The following is a 27,462-nucleotide window of genomic DNA, read 5'->3' as shown; positions in this document are numbered from 1 at the left end:
TTTGGCAATGTTTGGAACTGATTCTGGCTTCCTGATTCTATGCTGAATACCTGAATGATTTAATGAGGAACTGAAGTGCATCTATTTATATGGTCCTAGGCTGCTCGTCAGCCAGCAAATGCTGTTGGCCAGTAGCACTTGGACAAACATTAGCGTTAAATGCTGAATAAAGGCTGCACTTAACATTAAATGTTAGGGCTGATGTTGCCCGACTGGATCTGGTTGGTGATTACAGCTGGCTGACTGATGCTTACAGGCTCTAAGACTGGCCAACTGCCGTTGTGAGTGGTGTTTATGCTGACCGACAGCCATTGTGAGGCTGTTGAGTTGGCTGACAGCCACTGGGCCAATGTAGGGCAGCTGACTGGCTGCCCAAACCCTTCTATGGCTTGGAAGTGCCCTTTATGGGCTGACCATGCAAATGGCCTGGCCCAAGGCATCACTAAATGCTCCTAATGCAATCCTAATGCTAAGGCTGACACTATATGCACTATTTGGTACATTCTCCAAGTGGGTTAAGAGGACTGACACTTGACTGACCTCTAAGGTTCAGAAACCGACCTACATAGCTCGTGCTTGACTGTCCCTGGAGTGAGGGCTCACAATGGGGCCACGACATACGACAAAATATTGCTAATAAAGGTGATTCCTGTTGAAGAATGGTGCACTGATGTAGAGTCAGTTTGCTACATAGCACTCCAATGCAGGGTGCATGTGACATTCCCTTCTACTTAGCGTGGCGGTAGGTTCCAATCTAAGAGGGCACGCAGATAAGAGTCGACACAGTATTGGGTCCCAATCTACCCATTGAAGGACCACCACACCCCCCCCCCTTTCCCCCGCCCCCGCGAAAGCAGGAGTATTTGCTTATATTAATCTTTGGAGAACTTACAATGAGAATGAAGGATGATTGAGGATTGCTAAACACAAGGACAATGTAGACCCAATGCAGGCTAATCCAGATGCTGTCAAACCTCCTTTGAATGGCACTTCAATGACCACTATGCAACCCCAAAACTGAGGGATGCACAAATGCTGGTTGAATGCTGAAGTTAACCCTTCGTGGAGCTTTGGCAATGTTTGGAACTGGTCTTGGCTTGCTGATTTTATGCTGAATACCTGAATGATTTAATGAGGGACTGAAGCGCATCTATTTATATGGTCCTAGGCTGCTGGTCGGCCAGCAAATGCTCTTGGCCAGTAGCACTTAATAGCACTTGGACAAACATTAGCATTAAATGCTGAATAAAGGCTGACCATGCAAATGGCCCAGCCCAAGGCATCACTAAATGCTCCTAATGCAATCCTAATGCTAAGGCTGACACTATATGCACTATCTGATACATTCTCCAAGTGGGTTAAGAGGACTGACACTTGGCTGAGCTCTAAGGCTCAGAAACTTACCTACGTAGCTCGTGCTTGATTGTCCCTGGACTGAGGGCTCACAATGGGGCCACGACATACGACAAAATATTCCTAAAAGAGGTTATTCCTAGTGATGAATGATGCACTGATGTAGAGCTAGTTTGCCACATAGCACTCCAATGCAGGGTGCATGTGACATTCCCTCCTGCTTAGCGTGGCGGTAGGTTCCAATCTGAGAGGGCACGCAGATAAGAGTCGACACAGTATTGGGTCCCAATCTACCCATTGAAGGGCGCCCCCCCCCCTCCCGTGCGTAAGCAGGAGTATTTGCTTATATTAATCTTTGGAGAACTTACAATGAGAATGATGATTGAGGATTGTCAAACACAAGGACAATGTAGACCCAATGCAGGCTAATCCAAATGCTGTCGAACCTCCTTTGAATGGTTCTTCAATGACCACTATGCAACCCCAAAACTGAGGGATGCACAAATGCTGTTTAAATGCTGAAGTTAACCCTTCGTGGAGCTTTGGCAATGTTTGGAACTGGTCCTGGCTTGCTGATTTTATGCTGAATACCTGAATGATTTAATGAGGGATTGAAGCGCATCTATTTATATGGTCCTAGGCTGCTGGTCGGCAGCAAATGCTGTTGGCCAGTAGCACTTGGACAAACATTAGCGTTATATGTTGAATAAAGGCTGTGCTCAACATTAAATGTTAGGGTTGATGCTGCCCGACTGGATCTGGTTGGTGATCACAGTTGGCTGACTGTCCCTGGACTAAGGGCTCACAATGGGGCCACGACATACGACAAAATATTCCTAAAAAAGGTGATTTCTAGTGATGAATGGTGCACTGATGTAGAGCCAGTTTGCCACATAGCACTCCAATGCAGGGTGCATGCGACATTTTCTCCTGCTTAGCTTGGCGGCAGGTTCCAATCTAAGAGGGCACGCAGATAAGAGTCGACACAGTATTGCCCCACCCCCCCCCCCCCCCCCCCCCCCCGCGCGCGCGTGCAAGCAGGAGTATTTGCTTATATTAATCTTTGGAGAACTTACAATGAGAATGAAGGATGATTGAGGACTGCCAAACGCAAGGACAATGTAGACCCAATGCAGCCTGATCCAGATGCTGTCGAACCTCCTTTGAATGGCACTTCAATGACCACTATGCAACCCTAAAATGAGGGATGCACAAATGGTGGTTGAATGCTGAAGTTAACCCTTTGTGGAGCTTTGGCAATGTTTGGAACTGGTCTTGGCTTGCTGATTTTATGCTTAATACCTGAATGATTTAATTAGGGATTGAAGCGCATCTATTTATATGGTCCTAGGCTGCTGGTCGGCCAGTAGCACTTGGACAAACATTAGCATTAAATGCTGAAAAAAAGGCTGCGCTTAACATTAAATGTTAGGGCTGATGCTGCCCAACTAGATCTGGTTGGTGATTACAGCTGGCTGACTGATGCTTAAAGGCTCTGAGACTGGCTGACAGCCATTGTGAGGCTGTTGAGTTGGCTGACAGCCACTTGGCCAATGTAGGGCAGCTGACTGGCTGCCCAAACCCTTCTATGGCTTGGAAGATTCCCTTTATGGGCTGACCATGCAAATGGCCTAGCCCAAGGCATCACTAAATGCTCCTAATGCAATCCTAATGCTAAGGCTGACACTATGTGCACTATCTGATACATTCTCCAAGTGGGTTAAGAAGACTGACACTTGGCTGACCCCTAAGGCTCAGAAACTGACCTATGTAGCTCGTGCCTGACTGTCCCTGGACTGAGGGCTCACAACGGGGCCACGACATACGACAAAATATTCCTAAAACAGGTGATTCCTACTGATGAATGGTGCACTAATGTAGAGCCAGTTTGCCACATAGCACTCCAATGCAGGGTGCATGTGACATTCCCTCCTGCTTAGCTTGGCGGCAGGTTCCAATCTAAGAGGGCACGCAGATAAGAGTCGACACAGTATTGGGTCCCAATCTACCCATTGAAGGGCACACCCCCCTCCCCCGCGCAAGCAGGAGTATTTGCTTATATTAATCTTTGGAGAACTTACAATGAGAATGAAGGATGATTGAGGACTGCCAAACGCAAGGACAATGTAGACCCAATGTATCCTGATCCATCTGTTGTCGAACCTCCTTTGAATGGCACTTCAATGACCACTATGCAATCCCAAAACTGAGGGATGCACAAATGCTGGTTGAATGCTGAAGTTAACCCTTCGTGGAGCTTTGGCAATGTTTGGAACTGGTCCTGGCTTGCTGATTTTATGCTGAATACCTGAATGATTTAATGAGGGACTGAAGCGCATCTATTTATATGGTCCTAGGCTGTTGGTCGGCCAGCAAATGCTGTTGGCCAGTAGCACTTGGACAAACATTAGCATTAAATGCTGAATAAAGGCTGCGCTTAACATTAAATGTTAGGGCTGATGATGCCCGACTGGATCTGGTTGTACAGCTGGCTGACTGATGCTTAAAGGCTCTGAGACTGGCTGACAGCCATTGGGAGTGGTGTTTATGCTGGCCGACAGCCATTGTGAGGTTGTTGAGTTGGCTGACAGCCACTGGGCCAATGTAGGGCAGCTGACTGGCTGCCCAAACCCTTCTATGGCTAGGAAGATTCCCTTTATGGGCTGACCATGCAAATGGCCTAGCCCAAGGCATCACTAAATGCTCCTAATGCAATCCTAATGCTAAGGTTGACACTATATGCACCATCTGATACATTCTCCAAGTAGGTTAAGAGGACTGACACTTGGCTGACCTCTAAGGCTCATAAACTGACCTACGTAGCTCGTGCCTGACCCTCCCTAGACTGAGGGCTCACAATGGGGCCACGACATAACGACAAAATATTCCTAAAAAAGGTGATTCCTACTGATGAAGGGTGCACTGATGTAGAGGAAGTTGCCACATGGCACTCCAATGCAGGGTGCATGTGACATTCCCTCCTGCTTAGCTTGGCGGCAGGTTCCAATCTAAGAGGACACGTAGATAAGAGTCGACACAGTATTGGGTCCCAATCTACCCATTGAAGGGTGCCCCCCCCCTCCCCCGCGAAAGCAGGAGTGTTTGCTTATATTAATCTTTGGAGAACTTACAATGAGAATGAAGGATGTTTGAGGACTGCCAAACGCAAGGACAATGTAGACCCAATGCAGGCTGATCCAGATGCTGTCGAAGGTCCCACTATGCAACCCCAAAACTGAGGGATGCGCAAATGTAGGTTGAATTCCGAAGTTAACCCTTCGTGGAGCTTTGGCAATGTTTGGAACTGGTCCTGGCTTGCTGATTTTATGCTGAGTATCGAAATGATTTTAATGAGGGACTGAAGCGCATCTATTTATATGGTCCTAGGCTGCTAGTCAACCAGAAAATGCTGTTGGCTAGTAGCACTTGAACAAACATTAGCGTTAAATGCTGAAGAAAGGCTGCATTTAACATTAAATTTTAGGGCTGATGCTGCCCGACTAGATCTGGTTGGTGATTACAGCTGGCTGACTGATGCTTTAAGGCTCTGAGACTGGCTGACTTCCATTGTGAGTGGTGTTTATGCTGGCCGACAGCCATTGTGAGGCTGTTAAGTTGGCTGACTCCCACTGGGCCAATGTAGGACAGCTAACTGGCTGCCCAAACCCTTCTATGGCTTGGAAGATGCCCTTTATGGGCTGACCATGCAAATGGCCTGGCCCAAGGCATCACTAAATGCTCCTAATGCTAAGGCTGACACTATATGCACTATCTGATACATTCTCCAAGTGGGTTAAGAGGACTGACACTTGACTGACCTCTAAGGCTCAGAAACTGACCTACGTAGCTCGTGCTTGACTATCCCTGGACTGAGGGCTCACGATGGGGCCACGACATACGACCAAAAAGGTGATTCCTATTGATGAATGGTGCACTGATGTAGAGCCAATTTGTCACATAGCAGTCCAATGTAGGGTGCATGTGACATTCCCTCCTGCTTAGCTTGGCAGCAAGTTCATCGCTTCCAAGTAGACCACCACAAGCTGGGGGGGTACGCGGGGAGGAACTCTTTGTCGAGCCATACTGCTTCGTGGATACCTCGGTCTTGAAACTTCATGTAGAGTTGTCTTTATCTTCGACGGGATCCATGCTTCCACTTGTGGAGGAGAATGTGTTCAGGTTTAATCACTTCAGCTTCGTCTACCACGTCTTGTTGTTGCTCTTCTGTAATATCCTGCAAACCTGGACCAATATAGGGCTTCAACCAAGAAACATGGAAAATATTATGCATAGTCCAACTATCTGGAAGCTTAAGCTTCATAGAGACGTCATTGATCTTTTTAATGGTAGGAAAGGGTCCAAAGCTGTGGAAGGATAATTTTGGACAATGTTTGCTCACTTGTTTCAGTCTTTGCCTCATGATATACCCAGTCCCCTTCTTTAAAGTTGACATCTCTTCTTGATTTGTTGGCTTTTCCGGTGTATGCTTCTTGTGCTTTGGCAAGGCGCTCTTTGACAGACTCAATTATCTTTGAAAATATTTTTGTGGTCTTGTTGGCCTCCAAGGAAGGGGATATCATTCTTGTCAGAAGTGACGAGAAACGGCAACCGAATGCTGCCTCGTATGGAGTTCGACCAATGCTAGATGAATGAGAGTCGTTGAGGATGGCCTGAACTAAAGGAAGGTAGTGCTCCCACTTTGATTACCTGTCATGGCAATATGATTTGAGAACATCAAAAGCCAGCTGATTGTATATTTCTGTTTGGCCGTCTATTTGGGGATGGAATGCACTGGACATATGCAACTTGGTCTCAAAGTTATCGAACAATGCTCTCAAAAAATTTGAAGTAAACTTGGGATCCCTTTCTATTGTTATTGTCCTTGGCAAACCTCCGATGGGGTACCAATGGCGGATGAACAGGCGAGCGATGTCTTCAGTTGTGGCCGTTTGCTTGCATGCGATCAACATGTAGAATTTATTGAACCGGTCCACAATGGTCATGCACTGTGTGTTCTGAGATCCAAATGCCGCAAGAAGAGGTCCAATAAAGTCCATACTGTTATCTTGGAAAGGATCCTCTAGAACTGGCAAAGGTTGAAGTAACCCTGCCTGTTTCGTATGATGTACCTTCACTTTCTGGCCTATTTGACATGCTTGGACATATTAATAGACATCCCTTCTCATCTTTGGCCAATAGAATGATCGCTCAAGCTACTCCAATGTACTGTTAATACCACGATGCCCTCCAATGAGAGAATCAAGAGCATCATGTAGAAGGGCGTGTCGCTTTTCCCTGAGAATGTAGAGCCAGTTCTTGTAAAATAACCAGCCATCATGAATGGTGTAGTGACCCGGTTCTGACTGCAGGGCCAATCTAGATTGAATCCCAAATTCCAAAGAATCCTCGTATTGTGCCTTCATACTGTCAAGATCTTTTTCCTATATTTCAAGCACATTAGACTCCCACAAATTTTGAATTGTGCCTTTTCGACTGAGAGCATCGGCAACGGGGTTATTTGAGTCAGAAATGTATTCAATCATACCTCCAAATTGTTGGAAGATGTAACTCCATCTGACTTGTCTGTGACTCCATTGGGCACTAGGCATGGTCTGTAACCATTTCAGTGCTTGGTGATTTGTCTTAACGGTAAACTCTCTCCCATATAGGAATTGTTTCTAATGTTTAAGTGCTCTCATCACCCACAATAACTCCTTGTCATACACAGAATAATTCTTTTTTGCATCATCTAATTTCCGGTTGTAATAAGCCACTGGGCATCCTTCCTGCTGGAGGACCGCTCCTATCGCTAAATTGCTGGCATCGGTGATTACCTCGAAAGGATCATCCCATGAAGCCAATTTGAGAATTGGAGATTCCGAGGCCACTTTTTCATTGCATGAAATGCCTTGAGTGCTTTGCCTGTGACAAACACTTTTTGACAGCACGTCTTTACGCCCTTGAGAAGATCGGTGAGAGGAGCTGCAAGGTCGGAAAATTTGTCCATATGGGTATTGTATGCTTGGCAGAGATCCACAAAAGAGTGGATCTCTTGCACATTCTCGGGAATATCCCATTTGAGAATTGCCCTTACCTTTTCAGGGTCTAGGCTAATCCCGTATGAATTGATGACATATCCAAGATAATGGATTTCTTCTACCCCAAATTCGCTCTTTTTCGCATTAATGTAGAGCACATTGTCTCGCAAAAGTTGCAAGACCTTTTCGACATCCTGCACATGCTGCTCTGCAGTGGCAGAAAAATTGAGTATATCATCTAAAAAGATGAACATGCACTTTCCTATGAGCTCCACAAATACCCAAGACATCATCTTGTTAAACATCACAGGTGCATTGGTGAGACCGAATGGCATCACCACAAATTTGTAATGGCCACGTTCAATCCTGAAGGCTGTTTTTGGAATGTCAGCCATAAAGATCCTAACCTAATGATAGCCACTTTTGATATATATCTTGGAAAAGAACTTTGCACCGTTGAGTCGCTCAAGGATATACTCAATCCTGGGCATGGGAACCTATTCTTCACTGTGAGCTTGTTAAGAGCCCGGTAGTCCATGCATAATCGTGTGGACTTGTCTTTCTTCTACACAAACAAGATAGCTGTAGCAAAGGGCGAGGATGACGGCCGGATAAATCCAACGCAGAGGAGCTGGGAAAGTTGATGCTCTAGTTCGCTCTCCAGTACCTTAGAAAGGCGATAGGGGAACTTACTGGGTGGTTCTGTCCGAGGGACCAACTCAATGCGATGATCCTCAGGACGACTGGGTGGGAGTTGCAGTGGAAGATCATCCTTTAGCATGATGTCCTGAAAGTGTGCTAGGAGACCATCCAACTTTAGCGTTAATGGGGTTGCTGATTGAATAGCAGACTGCTGGCTACGGACATAAATCAATGCACACTCGGCTCCTTTTTTGATAGCTCGTTGGGCCTGGATGTGAGAAACTAGAGGAATACTTGGGATGCTTCTATCCCTGCGAATTAGGACAGGCTCAGGAGCACCATCAACAATCGTGAAAGTGTCATGCCTCCAATCAAGAATGGGTGCATACTCCCTGAATCATTGAATGCCAAGAATCATATCACACCCCAAAAGGGGTGAGACAATGAAGTCTCGCTGAAATGTGTCCTTTTGAACCATGAATGATAATTGCTGAGCCTTATGAGAGATGTGTGTGCGAAGACCGGGTGTGAACCAGTCTACGTCCAGATGATGGCGTACAAGAGTTCAACTCATCTTTTTAGGCAACTGAGGAGAAATGGCATCCTCAAAGCTGCCCATATCAAAGAGAAAAATGAACTGTTGTCCCTTTGTTGTGCCATAAGCACAAATGAGGGCTTTCTTTTGCTCCTCAACCTCACCCTCCTCCCTTTTGTTTAAGGCGGGCAAGAGTTAGATTGCATTGGTGGCTGATGCGGGAGGTATAGTTGTAGCTGTTGCGGTGGCTATTGTGGAGGTAGAGGCCTTGGCTGCTTGCGTAGACTGCCACTTGGTACAATCTTTCTTACCATGCCTGATGGTGTGGCAAAAGAAACATCTAATCTCCCCCTTATACCACGTTTGCTCTTCTCGTTGGAGATATCCACCAGTAATGCCCTCCTTGGCCTTTTCCTTTGGTGTTTTCTTTTGTGCAAAGGGTTTATCCTTCCTACCTTCTAAAGTGCTCTGGGATTCTTTCTTATTGTCTTTGCTACCCTAAGATGATGATTGTTGGGTTGTGGGGATGATTGTTGTTGGGGTTTGGAGCTAGTCTAGGGTTACTTGGGCTTACCTCCATTCAACATCATTTCCTGATTCTGAGCAAGAGTGAGAGCCCTTTTATAAGATTGTGGCTCAAAATTACGTACAGTAAACCTAATGTTTGTATCCACACCTCTAATGAATTGTTTCAATTTATCCTCCTTGGATATACCTAATTGTTGTGCTGACGCGATTACTTTATTAGAGTAAGTTAGCACGGATGAACCATTTTGGAAGAGTTTGTAAAACTCATCCTCAAGGTTGGTCATGTACTGTGGAGGGAGAAACCTTTTCTTTAGGTCAGACACAAAGGTGTCCCATACATACTGTGGAGCTCCTATGTATAGGTCTACATGTAGACTCGACCAAAGCTGTCACCAAGTGACCGCTTCGCTTGAGAGGTGAGGTGCCGCCAGGTGGACTCAATCTTGTGGATTTGAAAGCTTAGCCAAAGGAAAATATGCGACAAATTGATGAATGAATTGTAAAACTGCAACATGATCACACTTACTAAAGTTCGGTTGAGCTCGTATGACGGTGGTGGTTGGAGTGGTGGAGGAACTTGCACCTTGGTTCACCAGTGTAGGGAGAATAGACAAAACATTTGCTTGAATAACAGCTATCAACTGCTGATTTTGGAGTTGCATAGCCTCACGATGAAGTCTTTCACGGATAGCTTGGTCTGCCTTCCTCCTTGCATTTAGCATCCTCGGCTCTTCGTTCATCCTCACAGTGAGCTTCTTTGGCTAGCCATTCTTTGTGCCGTTGTTGCTTCATGAGAAGAAATAATTTTTCCAATTCTGAAAGCTTTTTGGGCTTTTCTGCTTCTTCAGCCTCTTGTTTAGATTTTTTTTCTTATGCCACTTCTTGTTCTTTGGCTTCAATTTGCTGCCTTAGCAACCTATTTTACTCCAAGAGCAATCTGATGAAACCTTCATTGCTTAGCAGAAGCATGTTTCTGTAGGTGGTGTGTCTTCCCTGTAGAACTCCTCTTCAATATCTTCCTTGTAGCTTGGTGAGGATGTCTCTCCTAACGTTGTGGAGGTCTGGGTGGTTTTTCCCGACCGCAATTTTACCATCCACGGAATGCTCTCACTTTCGGGTAACCAGGTTGGGTTACAATGTGCAGCTCTGATACCAATGTAGCATGCAAGAGATTGATCGTCGTCACACGCAACAAAGCCTTCTTTATACCCATGAGTTTGTGCAATTCCACTTAGAGAGAGAGAGAGTAGAAGAGAGAGAAATCAGATAAGAGTCAACACAGTATTGGGTCCCAATTTACCCACTGAAAGTGCCCCCCCCCCCCCCCCCCCTCCCCCCCCTCGCAAGCGGGAGCATTTGCTTATATTAATCTTTGGAGAACTTACAACGAGAATGAAGGATGATTGAGGACTACCAAACGCAAGGACGACGTAGACCCAATGCAGGCTGATCCAGATGCTATCCAAGCTCCTTTGAATGGCACTTCAATGACCACTATGCAACCCCAAAACTGAGGGATTCACATATGTTGGTTGAATGCTGAAGTTAACCTTTTGTGGAGCTTTGGCACTGCTTGGAACTGGTCCTGCAGGGCTTGTTGATTTTATGCTGAATACTTGAATGATTTAATGAGGGACTAAAGCGCATCTATTTATATGGTCCTAGGCTGCTGTTGGCCAGTAGCACTTGGACAAACATTAGCATGAAATGCTAAATAAAGGCTGCGCTTAACATTAAATGTTAGGGTAGATGTTGCCCGACTTGCTTGGGCTGCCCAACTGGATCTGCTTGATGATTATAGCTGGCCGACTGATGCTTAAAGGCTTTGAGACTGGCCGACTGCCATTATGAGTGGTGTTTATGCTGGCCGACAACCATTGCGAGGCTACTGAGTTGGCCGATAGCCACTGGGCCAATGTAGGGCAGCCGATTGGCTGCCCAAACCCTTCTATGGCTTGGAAGATGCCCTTTATGGGCTGACCATGCAAATGGCTTGGCCCAAGGCATCACTAAATGCTCCTAACTCAACCCTAATGCTAAGGCTGACACTATGTACAAGAAAAATGAGTTAGTGATCTGCTAAATTTTGCATTTCCAGTTCAAGCACAACAATTGAGTGACCACCTTCTCAGCCAGTCGAATTGTACACCATATGAGGATTTTGAGTGTGCACGAGGGACAAAAAAGCCATTTTTCTTCATGCACCATCTAATACATTCTCCAAGTGGGTTAACAGAACTAACAGTTGATTGACCTCTAAGGCTTAGAGACTGACCTACGTAGCTCGTGCTTGACTATCCCTGGACTGAGGGCTCACAATGGGGCCACGGCATACGACCAAAAATTCCTAAAAAAGTGATTCCTACTGATGAATGGTGCACTGATGTAGAGCCAGTTTGTTGCATAGCACTCTAGTGCAGGGCGCATGTGACAGGTGGGGTACCAATGGCGGATGAACAAGTGAGCAATGTCTTCAGTTGTGGCCGTTTGCTTGCATGGGATCTACATGCAAAATTTACTGAATCGGTCCACAATGCACTGTGTGTTCCGAGATCCAAATGCAGCAGGAAGAGGTCCAACAAAGTCCATCCTGATATCCTAGAAAGGACCGTTTGGAACTGGTAAAGGTTGAAGTAACCCTGCTTGTTTCGTATAAGGTACATTCACTTTTTGGCATATTTGACATGCTTGGATATATTGATAGACATCTCGTCTCATCATTGGCCAATAGAATGACTGCTCAAGTTTCTCCAGTGTACTGTTGATACTACGATGCTCTCCAACGAGAGAATCATGAGCATCATGGAGAAGTGCCTGTCACTTTTCCTTGAGAATGCAAGTGGTTCTTGTAAAATAACCAGCCATCATGAATGGTGTAGTGACCCGGTTCTCATGGCAGGGCCAATCGAAATGGAGTCCCGAATTTCAACGAATGCTCGTATTGTGCTTTCATATTGTCGAGATATTTTTCCTCTATTTCAAGCACAATGCACTCCTGCAAATTTTGAATTTTGCCTTTTCAACTGAGAGCATCAACAACAGGGTTATTTGATCCAGGTATGTATTCAATCATACCTCCAAATTGTTGGAAGATCTGACTCCATCTGGCTTGTCTATCACTCCATTGGGTACTAGGCATGGTCTGTAACCATTTCAGTGCGCCTGGTGATTTGTCTTAACGGTCAACTCTCTCCCATCAAGGAAGTGTTTCCAATGTTTAAGCGATGTCATCACCAGCAATAACTCTATCATACACCTAATAATTATTTTCTAAATCATTTAATTTCCGGCTATAATAAGCCACTGGGCACCCTTCCTGTTGGAGGATAACTCCTATCGCTAGATTGCTGGCATCGATGATTACCTTGAAAGGATCATCCCAGGAGTCAATTTAAGAACCAGAGACTCAAAAGCCACTTTTTTCATTGCATGAAATGCCTGGAGTGCTTTACTCGTGTGACAGACACCTTCTGACGACGCGTCTTCACGCCCTTGCTCAGATCGGTGAGAGATGCTGCAAGGTCGGAAAATTTGTCCATATGGGTACTGTATGCTTGGCACAGACCCACAAAAGAGCGGATCTCTTGAGCATTCATGGGAACATCCCATTCGAGAACTGCCCTTACCTTTTCAGGGTCAAGGCTAATCCCGTCTGAGCTGATAATTTATCCCAAGTAATGGATTGCTTCTACCCCAAATTCGCTCTTCTTAGCATTGATGTAGAGCTCATTGTCTCGCAAAAGTTGCAAGACCTTTTCGATATCTTGCACATGTTGTTCTGTAGTTGGGGAAAAAATGAGTATATCATCTAGAAAGATGAACATGCACTTTCCTATGAGCTTCACAAATACCCGAGACATCATCTTGTTAAATGTCGTAGGTGCATTGGTTAGACTGAATGGCATCACCACAAACACGTAATGGCCACGTTCAGTCCTGAAGGTTGTTTTGGGAATGTCACGCGTAAAGATCTAAACTTGATGATAGCCACTTTTGAGATCTATCTTCGAAAAGAACTTTGCACCATTGAGTCGCTCAAGGATATACTCCAACCCTGGGCATTGGAAACCTATTCTTCACTGTGAGCTTGTTAAGAGCCCTGTAGTGCACGCATAATCGTGCGGACTTGTCTTCTTCTGCACAAACAAGATAGGTGCAACAAAGGGCGAGGATGATGGTCAGATAAATCCAGCGTGGACTAGCTGGGAAAGCTGTTGCTCCAGTTCACTCCCCAGTGCCTTACAAAGGCGATAGGGGAACTTACTGGGCGGTTCTATCCCAGGGACCAACTCAATGTGATGACGACTGGGTGGGAGCTGCGGTGGAAGATCATCCTTTAGCATGATGTCTTGAAACTATGCTAGGAGACGATCCAACTTTAGCTTTAATGAGGTTGTTGAACTGAACAATAGACTGTTGGCTACGGAGATATATCAGTGCACACTCCGCTTCTTTTTTGATAGCTCATTGGGTATGGATGTGCGAGATTAGGGGAATACCTGGAATGCTTCCATCCTCGCGAATTAGGACAAGCTCACGAACACCAACAATCGTGAAAGTGTCCTGCCTCCAATTAGGAATGGGTGCATACTCCCTAAACCACTAGATGTCGAGAATCAAATTACACCCCAAAAGAGGTGAGACAATAAAGTCTCCTTGAGTCCAGATATGGGGTACAAGTCTACAACTCATCTTTTTAGCCAATTGAGGAGAAATGGCATCCTCTGAGCTGTCCCAACACTGCAAGTATGAACCTCTCTAAAGTGTGAAAGTTGTACATTATTTAGGAAAGTTGTAGCTTCACAATAAGCATTGTAAACATCGAAAGTATGAACCCATTTAAAGCATGAAATCACATTGATTGCGGGAAGAGAAACTTCAAGGGGTGTCAAACCCTCAAGTTCTATCAATCCAATTGCTTGGACTCCTCGCAATCCAATCTCACAAGAGAGGAAAAAGCTAGAAAGCTTTCTCTCCACCTACATTATCTCTCTCTCTCAATCTCTCTCCACAACTAGCTAATTATAAGACAAGAATCATATCAAAGAGAACAATGAAGTTGTTATGACCCTGTGTTTTTCCCTCTTGACAACAAGCAGGTGGGCACGGGCACAGGACGCACAGTGTGGACAGGCATCAGTTGAATGTGAAAAGGAAACTCATAAGTGTGGCCAGCCCAAGTGTGAAAGGGGACAAAAGGGATTTTGAGGTTATAAGGTTTTTAAAACCTTTGATGATAAAAATAATAATATTATTTGAAGGCATGCGTTTTTGCTAAGTTGCTTTTGGCGTTTTTGAGAAAAAGCGCATCGTTTTCTTTATAAAGGGTCGCGAGCTGAAGAGGAAGGTGGCCGTGTGGAGGTCGCCAGATGGCTTATGCTGGGTGCTGCTGTTGCGCGTGGGGTGGTGTTGCTGGCGCAGGAGCTAGAAGCTGCTGCTGCTGCTGTTACCGTCAAGAGCTGCCGCCGCTGCCGCCGTCGCCAAGAGCTGCTGCCACCGCCGGAAGCTGCCGCTGCTATTGGGCGCTGCTGCCGCTATGTGCAACCAGGCTGCTGCGCAAGGGCTGGCTGGAGGGGCTGCTGCTAGTCGAACTACCAGGCTGTTGCGCAAGGGCTGGCTGTAGGGGTTGCTGCTTGTCGGGCTACCAGGCGTCTACCAGACAGGTGACCAGGCGGCTATCATACGTGGTGTGTGCACGAGCTGCGCAACAGGTGCCAGGCGGGCTTCAAGCAGGGAGGCTGCACGTGTGGGTGGCGCCTCGACTGGGCTGCTGTAGAGCACGCTTCCGTACTGTTTTCAGTCGTGTGTGCTCTCCATCTCCCTCTTTCGCTTGATTCGCAGAGGACTGGACTGCACGTTTACGAGAGGGCTGGTTGGGGAGTTTATGGGCAACCTTCTGCAACGTGGAACATGCATACCAATGGCGGCTGCATGTGTGGAAGCAGCCAAGCAGGCGAACTTTGGTATCGTGGATTGCAGGCCTTGTTTACGAGATTGGGATACAGAGGATGTTGGGGTAAAGACGCTATGCCCACCCTTATAGTGTGTACAAGCCCATAAGTTATAGTACATAGTGCACTTAGTACATTAAAATCTCCTGTAAGAAGTGAACGGGCATCAAGTGAAGACGTAAATAGGAGATGGTCATGGTATGCACTCATGGATCATTGATTCAGGTGCCTCCTTTCATGTCACAGGTTGCAGAGACTTGTTTGTCAGGTATACTGCTGGCAATGAAGGAGTAGTTTATTTGGGTGATAACCATGCATGCAAGATTCTTGGCAGAGGTGATGTGAGGCTTGTGTTTTCAGATGGCTCACAGCTTATGCTCCATGATGTCAGGCATGTGCCTGAGATCAAGAAGAACCTGCTTTCTACTAGACAGCTTGATGATGCTGATTATGTTACCACATTTGGTCGTGGAAAGTGGAAAATTAGTAAGGGCTCACTGGTTGTTGCCAGAGGCTCTAAGGTGGACACTCTTTACTTTATGCATGCAGGTGTTTGTCACCATGCTAATGTAAATGCAACCGAGCTGCCGGAAATCTCTATGTGGCATAGCCGGTTGGGACACATGAGTGTCAAAGGAATGGAGCAACTGTCTCGTTTGGGTTACTTGCCGTCTCTAAAGTTTTCAAGTTTTCAGTTTTGTGAGCATTGTATATATGGCAGGCAACTCCAGTGCCCCCACAAGAAAGCTCTTGGACAGAAAGATGCTCAGTTAGAGCTTGTGCATACAGATGTATGTGAGATGCCTCAGCTTTCTTTGGGAGGGGCAAAATATTTTGTGTCCTTTATTGATGATGCCACACGTAAGGTGTGGGTTTATCCTCTTCGTTTGAAGAGTGATACATTCTCAGTGTTTGAGAAGTTTGTTGCTCTTGTTGAGAATCAAACTGGCAAAACACTGAAGGCTTTGCGTTCCGACAATGGTGGAGAGTATATGTCCAAACAGTTTCAGGACTTTTGTGATGCTAAAGGCATCAAGAGGGAGCTCTCTACTCCTTATGATCCTCCACAAAACGGGACAGCAGAGAGGATGAACAGGACCATTCAGGAGAAGGTCCGTTCTATGTTGTCACATGCTGCATTACCTCATGGTTTTTGGGCTGAAGCTGTTATGACAGCCGTTCATCTTATAAACAGGTCACCTAACACGAGGCTTGGTGGGAAAGTGCCAGAGGAAGTATGGACAGGGAAGCCTCCGTCATACAAGCACTTGAGAGTGTTTGGTTGCGTTGCGTACGTGTACATACGCAGGGAAATGCGCACCAAACTTGATCCTAAGTCTCACAAATGCATATTCCTAGGATATGGTGACAAAGGTGAAATGGGGTATAGACTTTGGGATCCCGTGAATAGAAAGATTATACGCAGCAATGATGTCATTTTTGATGAAACATGCATGTATAAGGAGCCTGCAAGGCAACAGGAGCCTGGCAGAGTCATCTTTGATGATGATGGACATCATGGACAACAACCAAGGGCTGTAAATCAGCCATTACAGCAGCAAAACCAGCCCTTAAATGGTGCTGAAAATGGTCCAAATGGACAGCCAGAGATGGCAGAAGATATCCCTATGGATATACCACAGTTAGAGGAGATACCGGGCATGATTTTTCAGCCTTATGGCATGGAACAGGAGCCACCAATAGGTGATATGCAGGCTGGACAGCAACCTGCAAATGATGGTCATTGGGTACGGAGGTCCACAAGACCCTCCAAAGCCCCTGACAGGTTTGTTCCAGGGGTTGACTACTTGATGCTCACTGACAGTGGGGAGCCCTCATGTTACAAGGAGGCTTTACAGAGGGCAGACAAGGCTCTTTGGGAGCGTGCCATGAAGTCAGAGATGGATTCTCTGCACAAAAATGGAACATGGAAGTTGGTGCATTTGCCTACAGGCAAGAAGGTTTTGCCATGCAAATGGGTTTACAGGCTCAAAGTTGCACCAGATGCAAAGCCAAGATACAAAGCCAGGTTAGTGGCTAAGGGCTTCAAGCAGGAATATGGTGTGGACTTTGAGGAGATCTTCTCTCCAGTGGTCAAAATGACCACACTTAGAGCTGTGTGGTCAAAATGACCACACTTAGAGCTGTGTTAGCTTTGGTTGCGCATGATGATCTGGACTTGATTCAAATGGATGTGAAGACTGCTTTTCTTCACGGTGATCTCCATGAGGAGATATATATGCAACAGCCAGAGGGTTATGCAGTGAGTGGAAAGGAGAAGCTTGTATGCAAGCTGAAAAAGAGTCTTTATGGGCTCAAACAGGCACCAAGGGAATGGTATCATAAATTTGATACATTCATGAAAACTATAACTTATGGGCTTGTACACACTATAAGGGTGGGCATAGTGCCTTTACCCCAACAGAGGATCAAGGTGCATATGCACAGGTTGAGATGTGTTGTTGCTCTTCGACTTGGACTTATGTGTATTTAGGGATTGCTTGACACGTCCCTTATCTTTCTCTCTCTAGGTTTTGGCAACCGTGATCTGATGGTTTATCTGTCATGGAAACAGGACATTGGTCTTTCGAGAAGAAACAGGACTTTGGTATCGAGGATACAGGACAGGTCTATGGTTTATCAGATACAGGTCTTTGGTTTCATGAGGAAAGCATGTCTCTGGATTCATGTGAACAGGTTATAGTTTTTTCTCGAGGTTACACGCAAGCTGTGACTATAGGAAGGACATATGGTTTGGTACAACCCTACTGCTGTCTGGGAAAGGGCTCGTGAGATCCATGGTTGAGATGGAGAAGACCTTTTCAAGCAGGGAGGTGTCATACAGGTGTGCCTTCTCTATAGAATGCTTTGCTGTACTAAGCGAGAGTTCTTATTTGGAAAATCCTGGGTGAAAATCTAAAAGGGATCCTATTGGTAAAGGATTCGACAAGTTGTACTATGTACTCATTTTTGATCAAGTAAAGAAATACCGCAAGGAGCGCCACTGCGTTTTGGGGCCAATCGGTGTCCTTGTACTATTTGCACAGGACCCCTATTTGTTTTCCTTTTTCAGGTTATCATGGGTGATGAAATGTTTTGTGTGCCGAGTATTTGCTCCACCGCCCGTTAGATTTCTGAAGGCCGGTTTCAGAAGTGTTGTCCCTCTGCTATGCCATAAGTACGAATGAGGGCTTTCTTTTGCTCTTCAACTGCGCCCTTCTGTTTATTGTCAAATATCACTGTGGGTACAACGTTTAAGGTAGACAACAGTTGGATTGCATTGGCGGCCATACAACAGGTGTAGTTGTAGCTTTTGCGGTGGCTAATGTGGAGGCAGAGGCTTTGGCGGTTTGTGCAGGCTGCCACTTGGTACAATCTTTCTTAACATGCCCCACTGTGTGGCAGAAGAAACATCTGTTCCTCCCCTTTTACCGCGTTTGCTCTTCTGGTTGGAGATATCCACTAGTGATGCCCTCCTTGGTCTTTTCCTCACGTGTTTTCTTAGGCGCGAAGGTTTTATCCTTCTTGCCTCTTGAAGTGCTTTGGGATTCTTTCTTATTATCTTTGCTATTCTGAACCCCCTTCCCCCCCTGAGATGATAATTGTTGGGTTGTGGATGATTGTTGTTGGGGTTTGGAGCTAGTCTGGGGTTGCTTGGGCTTACCTCCGTTCAGCATCATTTCCTGATTCTGAGCAAGAGTGAGAGCCCTTTCATAAGACTGTGGCTCAAAATTACGTACAGTAAACCTAATGTTAGTATCCAGACCTCTAATGAATTGTTTCAAATTCCTCGGATATATCGACGCGATTACTTTATTAGAGGAAGTTAGCACAGGTGACCCATTTTGGGAGAGTTTGTAGAACTCATCCACAAGGTTGGTCATGTACTGTGGAGGGAGAAACCTTTTCTTTAGGTCGGACACAAAGGTGTCCCATACATACTGTGGAGCCCCTATGAATGGGTCTACATGTAGACTCAACCGTTACTACCACCAAGTGACCTCTTAGCCAGAAAGGTGAGGTGCCGTCAGGTAGACTCGATCTTGTGGATCTGGAATCTTAGCAAATGGAAAATATGCGACAAATTGATGAATGAATTTTAATATTGCATCATGATCACACTTACCATCATACTTACTGAAACTCGTTTGAGCTCGTATGACGGTGGTGGTTGGGGTGGTGGAGGAACTTGCTCCTTGGTTTGCCAGTGTAGGGAGAAGAGATAACACATTCGCCTACATAGCAGCTATCAACTGCTGATTTAGGAGTTGCATAGCCTCACGATCAAGCCTTTCTCAAGTAGCTTGATCTTTCCGCTTTTGGTCTTCTTCAATCCTGCGTTTAGCGTCCTCAGCTCTTCGTTCATCCTCACATGAGTTTCTTTGGCTTGTCATTCTTTGTGCCGTTGCTGCTTCATGAGAAGGAATAATTTTTCCAATTCTGACAGCTCTTTTGGCTTTTTCAGCCTCTTCTTTAGCTTTTTTTTCTTGTGCAGCTTCTTCTTCTTTGGCTTCAATTTGTTGCCTTAGAAACCTGTTTTGCTCCAAGAGTAATCTGATGAAGTCTTTATTGCTCGGCACAAGTGTTTCTGTAGGAGTTGTATCTTCCCTGTAGAACTCTTCTTCAATATCTTGCTTGTAACTTGGTGACGATATCTCTCCTAACATTGTGGAGGCGTGGGTGGTTTTTCCTGACCACAGTTTTACCATCCACGGAATGTTCTCACTTTAGGGTAGCCAAGTTGGGTTACAACCTGCAGCTCGGATACCAATGTAGCATGCAATAGGTTGATCGTCGTAACGTGCAACAAAGCCTTCTTTATACTTGTGAGTCTGTGCAATTCCACTTAGAGAGAGAATAGAAGATAGAGAGAAAGTAGATAAGAGTCAACACAGTATTGGGTCCCGGTTTACCCACTGAAAGCCCCCTTGCAAGAAGGTGTATTTGCTTATATTTCTTTGGAGAACTTACAATGAAACTGAATGATGATTGAGGACTACCAAATGCAAGGACAATGTCGACCAAACAAAGGCTGATCCCGATGCTGTCCAAGCTCCATTGAATTGCTCTTCAATGACCACTATGCAATCCCAAAACTGAGGGATGCATGTATGCTGGCTGAATGCTGAAGATGCTCTTTGTGGAGGACTTGGGAATGCTGGAACTGCTTGGGACTGATGCTGAACTTTTCTGATGATGAATGATTAAATGAGGAAATAAGCGCTGCTTTTATGTGCCCCTAGGCTGCTGGTCGGCCAGTAGCAACTTGGACAAACAATAGCATTAAATGCTATTAAAAATGCTGCACATGGGAAAAAATACCTTTTTTATGCTGGCCGACTGCATGCCACGGCCTGTCTTCATGCAAACTTATTGCTATGGCTTGACTTCTACATGCACTAGCTGATGATATCTCCAAGTGGGTAAGAGGACTGACACATGCAGACTCTCTATGGCTGTGGAGACTGACGTATGTAGCTTGTGCTTGACATGTCCCGGATTGGGGCTGACAATGGGGCCACGGCATATGACAAAATATTCCTAAGAAGGTAAATCCTACTGATGAATGATGCTCTGATGTAAAGCCATTGTGTCACATCATGGGGCACCGATTGCACAATCAAGGTTGTGAAGATAGAAGTTGTAGTTGGGCTTGTGTGGCAAGGGCCAGCCCGAAAGCTGGCTGGCTTGATCTCCTGTGGGTCCTGAAAGATTCAGAGAAAAAATGAAGACATGAATGCAAGAACTCAAGATATTGCCGAAACAAAGATACAACAGGTGGAACAATTTCTACTCAATAGGTCTCTACCCTAGCCACATGATTTTTCAACCCTTGTTTGTATAGATGCCAGGATGTGTACCTTGCAAGCTAAGAGTGGCAGCTTATGCTACTGTCATACAATTTGCAGGATGCTGGAGGCAAAAGGAAGGCCAGTTCTACCATCAGACTTGCAGGTTGCACTGAAGCGTTGTGATGCTCTTGAGAAGGAAGTTCGGTCTCTGAAGCTGACCGTGTCATTCATGAATAGGTACATGTTCCATGCTCTCTTGCAAAATGAAAATCTTTGGCATGAACACTTACTTATATGCATGCATGTATACATACATATACACAGACCTGTGCATGCTTGTGCCCGCGTGCTTGTGCCATTAATGATAGGTACATGTTCTTGCAAAATGAAAATATTTGGCATGAACAATTTAGCCCTTCATCTCATAATTAATCAGGTTGTTTTGGAGTGTATTTGTAGTTTGTTTTGGAAATGAGGTGTCTGTTATTTTATCTTGTTTGGGTGCCTAGAGCCTACTTATTTCTCCATGCTTTTTGATATTTGTCTTGATCTTTCAATAGGAAGGATTCTGAGCAAACCAAAAGAATAGAAGAGTTAGAAAAAGAGAATCAAGAGTTGCAGCATGAGAAAGAACGGCTCTTAGAAGAGGTAGAGCGACTTGCTTCTGGCCATCATTTTTGATGGTCCCATGCTCCACCCTTGTGAGTTCACACATACCATCGTATATGTAAGTGAGTATTGTAATGGATTTTTCTAATGTTAGTCAATTTGAAAGTATGCAGTGTAATGAAAGCAAAAAAAATTTAATAGCATTGCATACTTGACCAACCCAAGTTATTGTATGTATATATCTATGCCTTGTTTTGATTCAAGGTACTGGTGCTTATCATAGATGCATACATCATTTTGCATGGCCAGCAGACCTGCTTTAGCTAAAACTTGCTACTTGCAAGTGCTACCATAAGCCATTGAATTGCAGAGGATTTGACTGAGGTAACATTGAATGCCAGAGGATTTGAACGAGGTAACATGCAGTTGTTTAGTTAAGACTATGAAAAAGACACTGAAAAAACATTCTTTCAAGATAGCAACATTGTCTCTGTGTTAATCAACTACATAATCATTTGCTTGAAGGTGATGCATAGTGAAAATTGAAACATGTCTATTTATAATATTTGCTTACTCAAGCATTGATTAAATCACCCATGTTAATAAGAGCTTTCATTAATTCACATGGCTTTGCACCGCTTGCTTTGAGCAGTCATGCAGGCAACTAAGGAAAGGTAGTCACCTCCTCAAAGACGGTCGTTTCTCCTCTAGAAGTATTTGGGGAGTTGGTAGTTCGTAAACAGATATGGGCAAAAGACAGATAATCCTTGGGGAGTCATGGCTTTTTGGAGAGTCATGGCTTTTGGAGAGTCCAAGGGACAAATAGACCTTTTCACAATGCTATATTTTAGCATTTCTAATGCAAGAATTATGTGTGTTGATCATACCATTAATCTTTTTGTTTAAGCTTTAGTTATTCCTATCGTGTCTCTCATCTATTTCTACACATCGTTATTCATCTCAACTTAATTTCTAAGTTGGTATCTTCCTTTTTATCTCCATTATCCTCAGATCATCAAGATAGCTAGGTAGGATTAAGCCTAATATGATTCAAGGAGGAGACATCATCTCTTTAAGAAAGTACATTTCTGCAGAAGTTTCTGGTAAGAGAGGTTTGGGTTTTTTGAGCAATTGGGCCTTTACATCCACCATTGGGGAGTTGTTAAACTTTTGTCTATCATCAATTCCCTTCACCAATATCATTTGGTGGCTAAAATCTTTAATCCAAATCAAGGCAGTTTCAGCTTTTGCTAAATTTGGAGATTTTGGGTTTTAACATTAATTGGGCTTAATCACATCGATAATTGCTTAAATCATTGTTTTCAAAGACTTTTTTACATTGCATCATGGCATTCAGGATGGTGGTGAGAACTTTATGGAAGATGGGTCCCATATATAGCAAGTTAAAATCAAGTACTTGCTAATATGAGAATCCTTAAGCCCACATCAGGGATTGATTCAAATCCATGGCAAATTCGAGAAGAGAAGGCATTAGCAATCATTGCATTAGCACTTGGAGATGCATTCATCCATCATGTAACTCCAAAGATAAAATCTGAGGATGCATGGGATAAGTTGGATACATGGTTTGGGGTAAAGGGTAAAAATTGCAAGATTAGCCTAAAGATCTAATTCTTTGGGTTAGAAATGATGTCTAATGAGTCTCTTGTAGCTTACATTAACAAGATGAAGCGCATAATGAAGCAGCTTGCTAGCATTATTGTTGTTCTCAAGAGTATGCCAAGTGAAGACTATGAGACTCTTTTGTCCACTTTGAAGAAATTCTTGGAATTGACACTTACAAAGAATCAAGCAAAAGGTAGATCGACTTCAACCGCAAGAGAGACTACCTTCTACACCAATAAAGGACCTAGGCCGAGAGTTAGATGTAACCATTGTGGCAAAATGGAACATCTAGCCAAAGATTATTGGCATGAGAGTCAAGTCAAACTACATGGCTAAGGATGAAGAGAAGATGGGCAGTGTGTTAACCACTCCATTGGTTGCAATGCTTGTTCACCAAATCCAGCAATGCTCGATAAAGAAAATAAATTTAGTAGTAAGTAGATAATGCATGTACTACATATACCATGGCTAACCCTATCTTTCAGTCGTGGTGTAGTTGTGTTCAGTGTCATTAAGTTGACAACTAGCAAAGGTCATTGGGAATTCCATCAGGATGGATATGCTTTGCTAATGCCTTCTTCAATGTCTCATATGTCTATGGGCATTCGCATGTCCATTGAAAGACAATAGCTTATATATAGGTCTATATGGCATATAAGAAGATAATACCCTATGTGTCCCATGAATCTCTGCACTCCTTTGTAGTTGACAAGTGTGGTAACTCTAAGAACACACAGATCTTGTTGTCATCCATGGAGATGTCGTTCTTGGAGACGATCTGTCCAAGGATGACACCATGTTTATTAGAGGAAAACCACCCATAAAATAAGTGCAAAGTAATAATTAACATAGCATAGAATAAAATTTGCACATAACACAAGATTGGATCCAATTTGCTCACACAAGAGCGAGTCCATGTGTCCTCTTGCTGTATTTCAATCATATTTCTTGAAATAGCTTGTGGGGCTCAAAATAGTGTCCACTTTTATAAAGATGTCGACTTTAATAAAATTAGCTTGCTTTACTGAATGTGCAAGACAAACTACTCAAAAATAGGTGTAAATCTTAAAGCATATAAATGTGTATCTCTTGTAAAATTAAATATACATAAAGGAGAATTCACGTCCTAATAAATATATCTATTGATAATAAATATCGATATTGTTCAAAATGGAATAAATGACTTGCGTGTTGTCACAAAATCAAATAGTATTTTGTTGACACCCAAAGTCAAGTGTTTTAAAATCTTCCTGATATCGCCAACTCGCTCCATTATCCAATCCAAAGACTTGTACTTATATCAATTATGCTAATTAACTAATAAATTAATTGATTAAAAATACAAATAACCATATGAAACTCATAAAATCAAGACAATGCAATCCATACTCTGATGCATGTATGAAATCACCCATATACATGTAAAGTAAGTTACGATCGTCTCGATTTGAAAAGACATCCCAATCTAAACCTGTCTAGGAGAACTAATGAATAATGAGAATGTGGAAATATAAAATTCCATGAATTTAAAAAAGTCGTTTGAGCATGACCTCTAGCTTCCCCTTCCCTCCCTTTGCTGCTTGTTGCGTCTCTGTCTCCTTCGCATTTTGCGCCCCGTCCCTTCTTCCTGCTGCTCTCACTCCCCCACTTTTCTCTCCGCACAGTCGCCTAGCCAGCGGCTCTCCTTGGCTCCCCCCGTGTGCGTCCTTATTCCTTCGCAAGCTCCTTCACCTCCCGCTCGACCCCCTTCTGTCTCTTCGCCTGATCTCACCCTCCCTCCTCTCCTTGTTGTCCTCTTCACCTACTCTCTCCTCCTCCGCCTGCTCCTCCCTCTGTCCCATCCCCTTTGTGCTAGCTTCCCGGCAGATCAATCCGTTGCTTGATTCACCCCCCTCCCCTCTGCCTCTCCATAGCACTCTCGTCACCCCCCGACAGCTCCTGGCCCGCAACGGGACAGATCAATCCGTTGCTTGATTCACTGATTTTTCGAGCCAGTAGAGATGACCATTGCCACCTTCCCGATGAGGGTGCTCCCGCAAGAGTCTCCAATATTTTCTTCTGGTGTTTGCCGACAACAACAGAAGGGACCGACATGTTTGAGGAGACAGTAGCCTTTGTGTGTTTTTTCACCACTCGAGGCTCTCTATGCCAAATAATGGTGTGATGATCTTCTCGTTCCTCTTCAGTGGAGTTTCCCGAGGACAGAGTGGGATCCTGAGTTGGTGGCAGCTCATCTAGAGTCAGGTAGTTGTCTTACCAATGGTCCAGCTGAGGTTAAGGAGGTTGATATTGCAGAGCCAAGGAAGGACACCAAACCTTTCTATATTGCTAAAGACTTTACTTAGGCTGAAGAAGAAGAGCTTATTACTCTCTTAAAAGAGTTCAAGGATTGTTTTACTTTTGGAAATACACAAAAATGAAGGGTGTACCACCCAAGGTGGTTCAACACACTATCCTGATCATGGAAGGATTGAGATCATCCAGACAAAAATCGTACCAGATGAATCCAAAATATGTAGCAATTGTAAAGGAGGAAATTGATAAACTCATTGCTATGGATTTCATCTATGAAATCGAGCACACTGATTGGTTTTCACCAATCATAATTATGCCAAAGAAAAATGGAAAATTGAGGTTCTATGTTGATCTCGAAGAGGTCAATGCAGCCACTAGAAAAGACCACTACTCATCACTGCCATAGACGGACCATGTATTAAAAAGGGTAGCAGATGAACAAGCCTACAGCTTCTTAAATGGGTTTTCAAGTTATAATCAGGTGTCCATAGCACGAGGAGACCAGTACAAGACAACTTTCAATACAATGTGGGGAACATATGCTTATAAGATTATGCCTTTTCGCCTCACCAATGCCCCAGAAACTTTCCAACGACGACTGATGTGCACGGCCTTTACCTACTTGGAAAAGTGGCTGAAGGTATTCATTGATGATTTGTGTGCACACACATGCTAGACTGAACACTTGGCTTGCTTGAGAAAGGTGTTTGAGAGATGTCAATTATATCGTATATCCTTAAACCCTTTAAAGTGTCCATTTTGGGTTAAACACGATGTAATCTTAGGGCACATTGTGTCTAAAAATGGTATTTCCACTGATGAGAGCAAAGTAAAATTGAGCTTGAAATTATGCCTACCAACCAATTACAAAGATGTATAGTGGTTTATGGGCCATGTTGGGTATCATCGACTCTTCATCATATTCTATGCTAAAATTGCGAGGCCATTGTGTAGACTACTCATTGTCTTTAAATGGACTGAAGAATGCCAAGAGGCATATGATAAGTTGAAGGAAGCATTACCTAGTACACCAATCCTAAGACCACCCAACTGGGATCTTATATTCCACGTGCACATCGATGCGTCAAACTTCGCTATAGGATGCGTATTGGTGCAACCTAAGGAATTCAAATTGGATTACCCAGTTTGCTTTGCTAGTCTCGTCAACTCAAGGATAAACTACACCACCACTAAGTATTCAAAGGATTGACCATGGTTTATAATGTGAAGAAATATTGACATTACTTACTGGCCAACAAATTTGTATTCTTTGTGGACCATCAGGCACTATTATATCTAGTGAACAAGCCTTGCACCACAGGAAGGATCACATGCTGTATTCTTTATGGACTATCAGGCACTATTATATCTAGTGAACAAGCCTTGCACCATAGGAAGAATTACATGTTGATTGCTTCTACTTCTGGAATTCAATTTTATGGTCACGGTTAGAAAAGGAACACAACATGTTTTGGCGGACCATTTGTCTAGAATTTCAAAACAGGGAACCTGCCAACCGGCATTGTCGGATGACCTCCCAGATGCTTTTCTATTCAAACTCGACATGGTGCCTGAGTGGAGTGAGGAAATATCTAGCTCATGGTTTTTTGCAAGATCGACCTTGTTTTAAGAGTCCTTTAGAAGACCACGCTCTCCCTGCGGGATAGAACTAGGTCCTACCTACAAATTGTATCCCTGCATCTTTATATGGTCAAGGTATTGACGAGTAGGAAATTTTCTTTATCCTTCGAATAAAACTCTTGGACTCATGATGTGAGTTATGGGAGAAATTAAACGATTCTCAATTAAAGAGATGTTTCATGATGGGCTTAAATAATAATAGCTTACACAACTTGATCATTATGTCCAACCCAAAAACATTCGATTAATGTTGTAAAGAAGTAGTACGTTTGGATGATCATGCTACGAGATGTTCCTCATCTAAACCAAGTGAAGCAATGGCTAAAGAACAATCGATCTCGAAATTGTCATTCCCCGAATTCTATGCAGCCTTGCTTAAAAGCTTTCAATCGACATCTCTAAGAGAAGATGAGCTCCTTCAAAACCAACCATCCTTAATGCCTCTACAAGTG

At 44.1% G+C, this 27,462-nt stretch overlaps 1 protein-coding gene across 3 annotated transcripts in view; it reads left to right on the top strand.

The window, feature by feature from the left end:
• Window positions 1–22,371, top strand: part of LOC147627792 (protein CYCLOPS-like) — a 77,189-nt gene extending 54,818 nt beyond the window's left edge. Inside the window, exons 9-11 of one of the 3 annotated variants that reach the window (XM_086814764.1) lie at window positions 20,957–21,076; window positions 21,400–21,540; window positions 22,101–22,371. In XM_086814764.1, the coding sequence (XP_086670890.1) occupies window positions 20,957–21,076; window positions 21,400–21,520 (241 nt within the window). In that variant the 3' untranslated portion in view covers window positions 21,521–21,540; window positions 22,101–22,371. Of the gene's footprint in view, window positions 1–20,956; window positions 21,077–21,399; window positions 21,929–22,100 lie in introns of those variants that run through there. The other 2 variants (XM_086814765.1, XM_086814763.1) reach the window with 2 other exon arrangements.
• Window positions 22,372–27,462: the final 5,091 nt, after the last annotated feature.

Source organism: Cibotium barometz, chromosome 20, assembly GCF_041138505.1.
Source record: "Cibotium barometz isolate CiBa-2024 chromosome 20, ASM4113850v1, whole genome shotgun sequence".
Taxonomy (NCBI): Eukaryota; Viridiplantae; Streptophyta; class Polypodiopsida; order Cyatheales; family Cibotiaceae; genus Cibotium; species Cibotium barometz.
The sequence above is the reverse complement of the archived record's forward strand: the minus strand, read 5'-3'. Positions and strand labels throughout refer to the sequence as shown.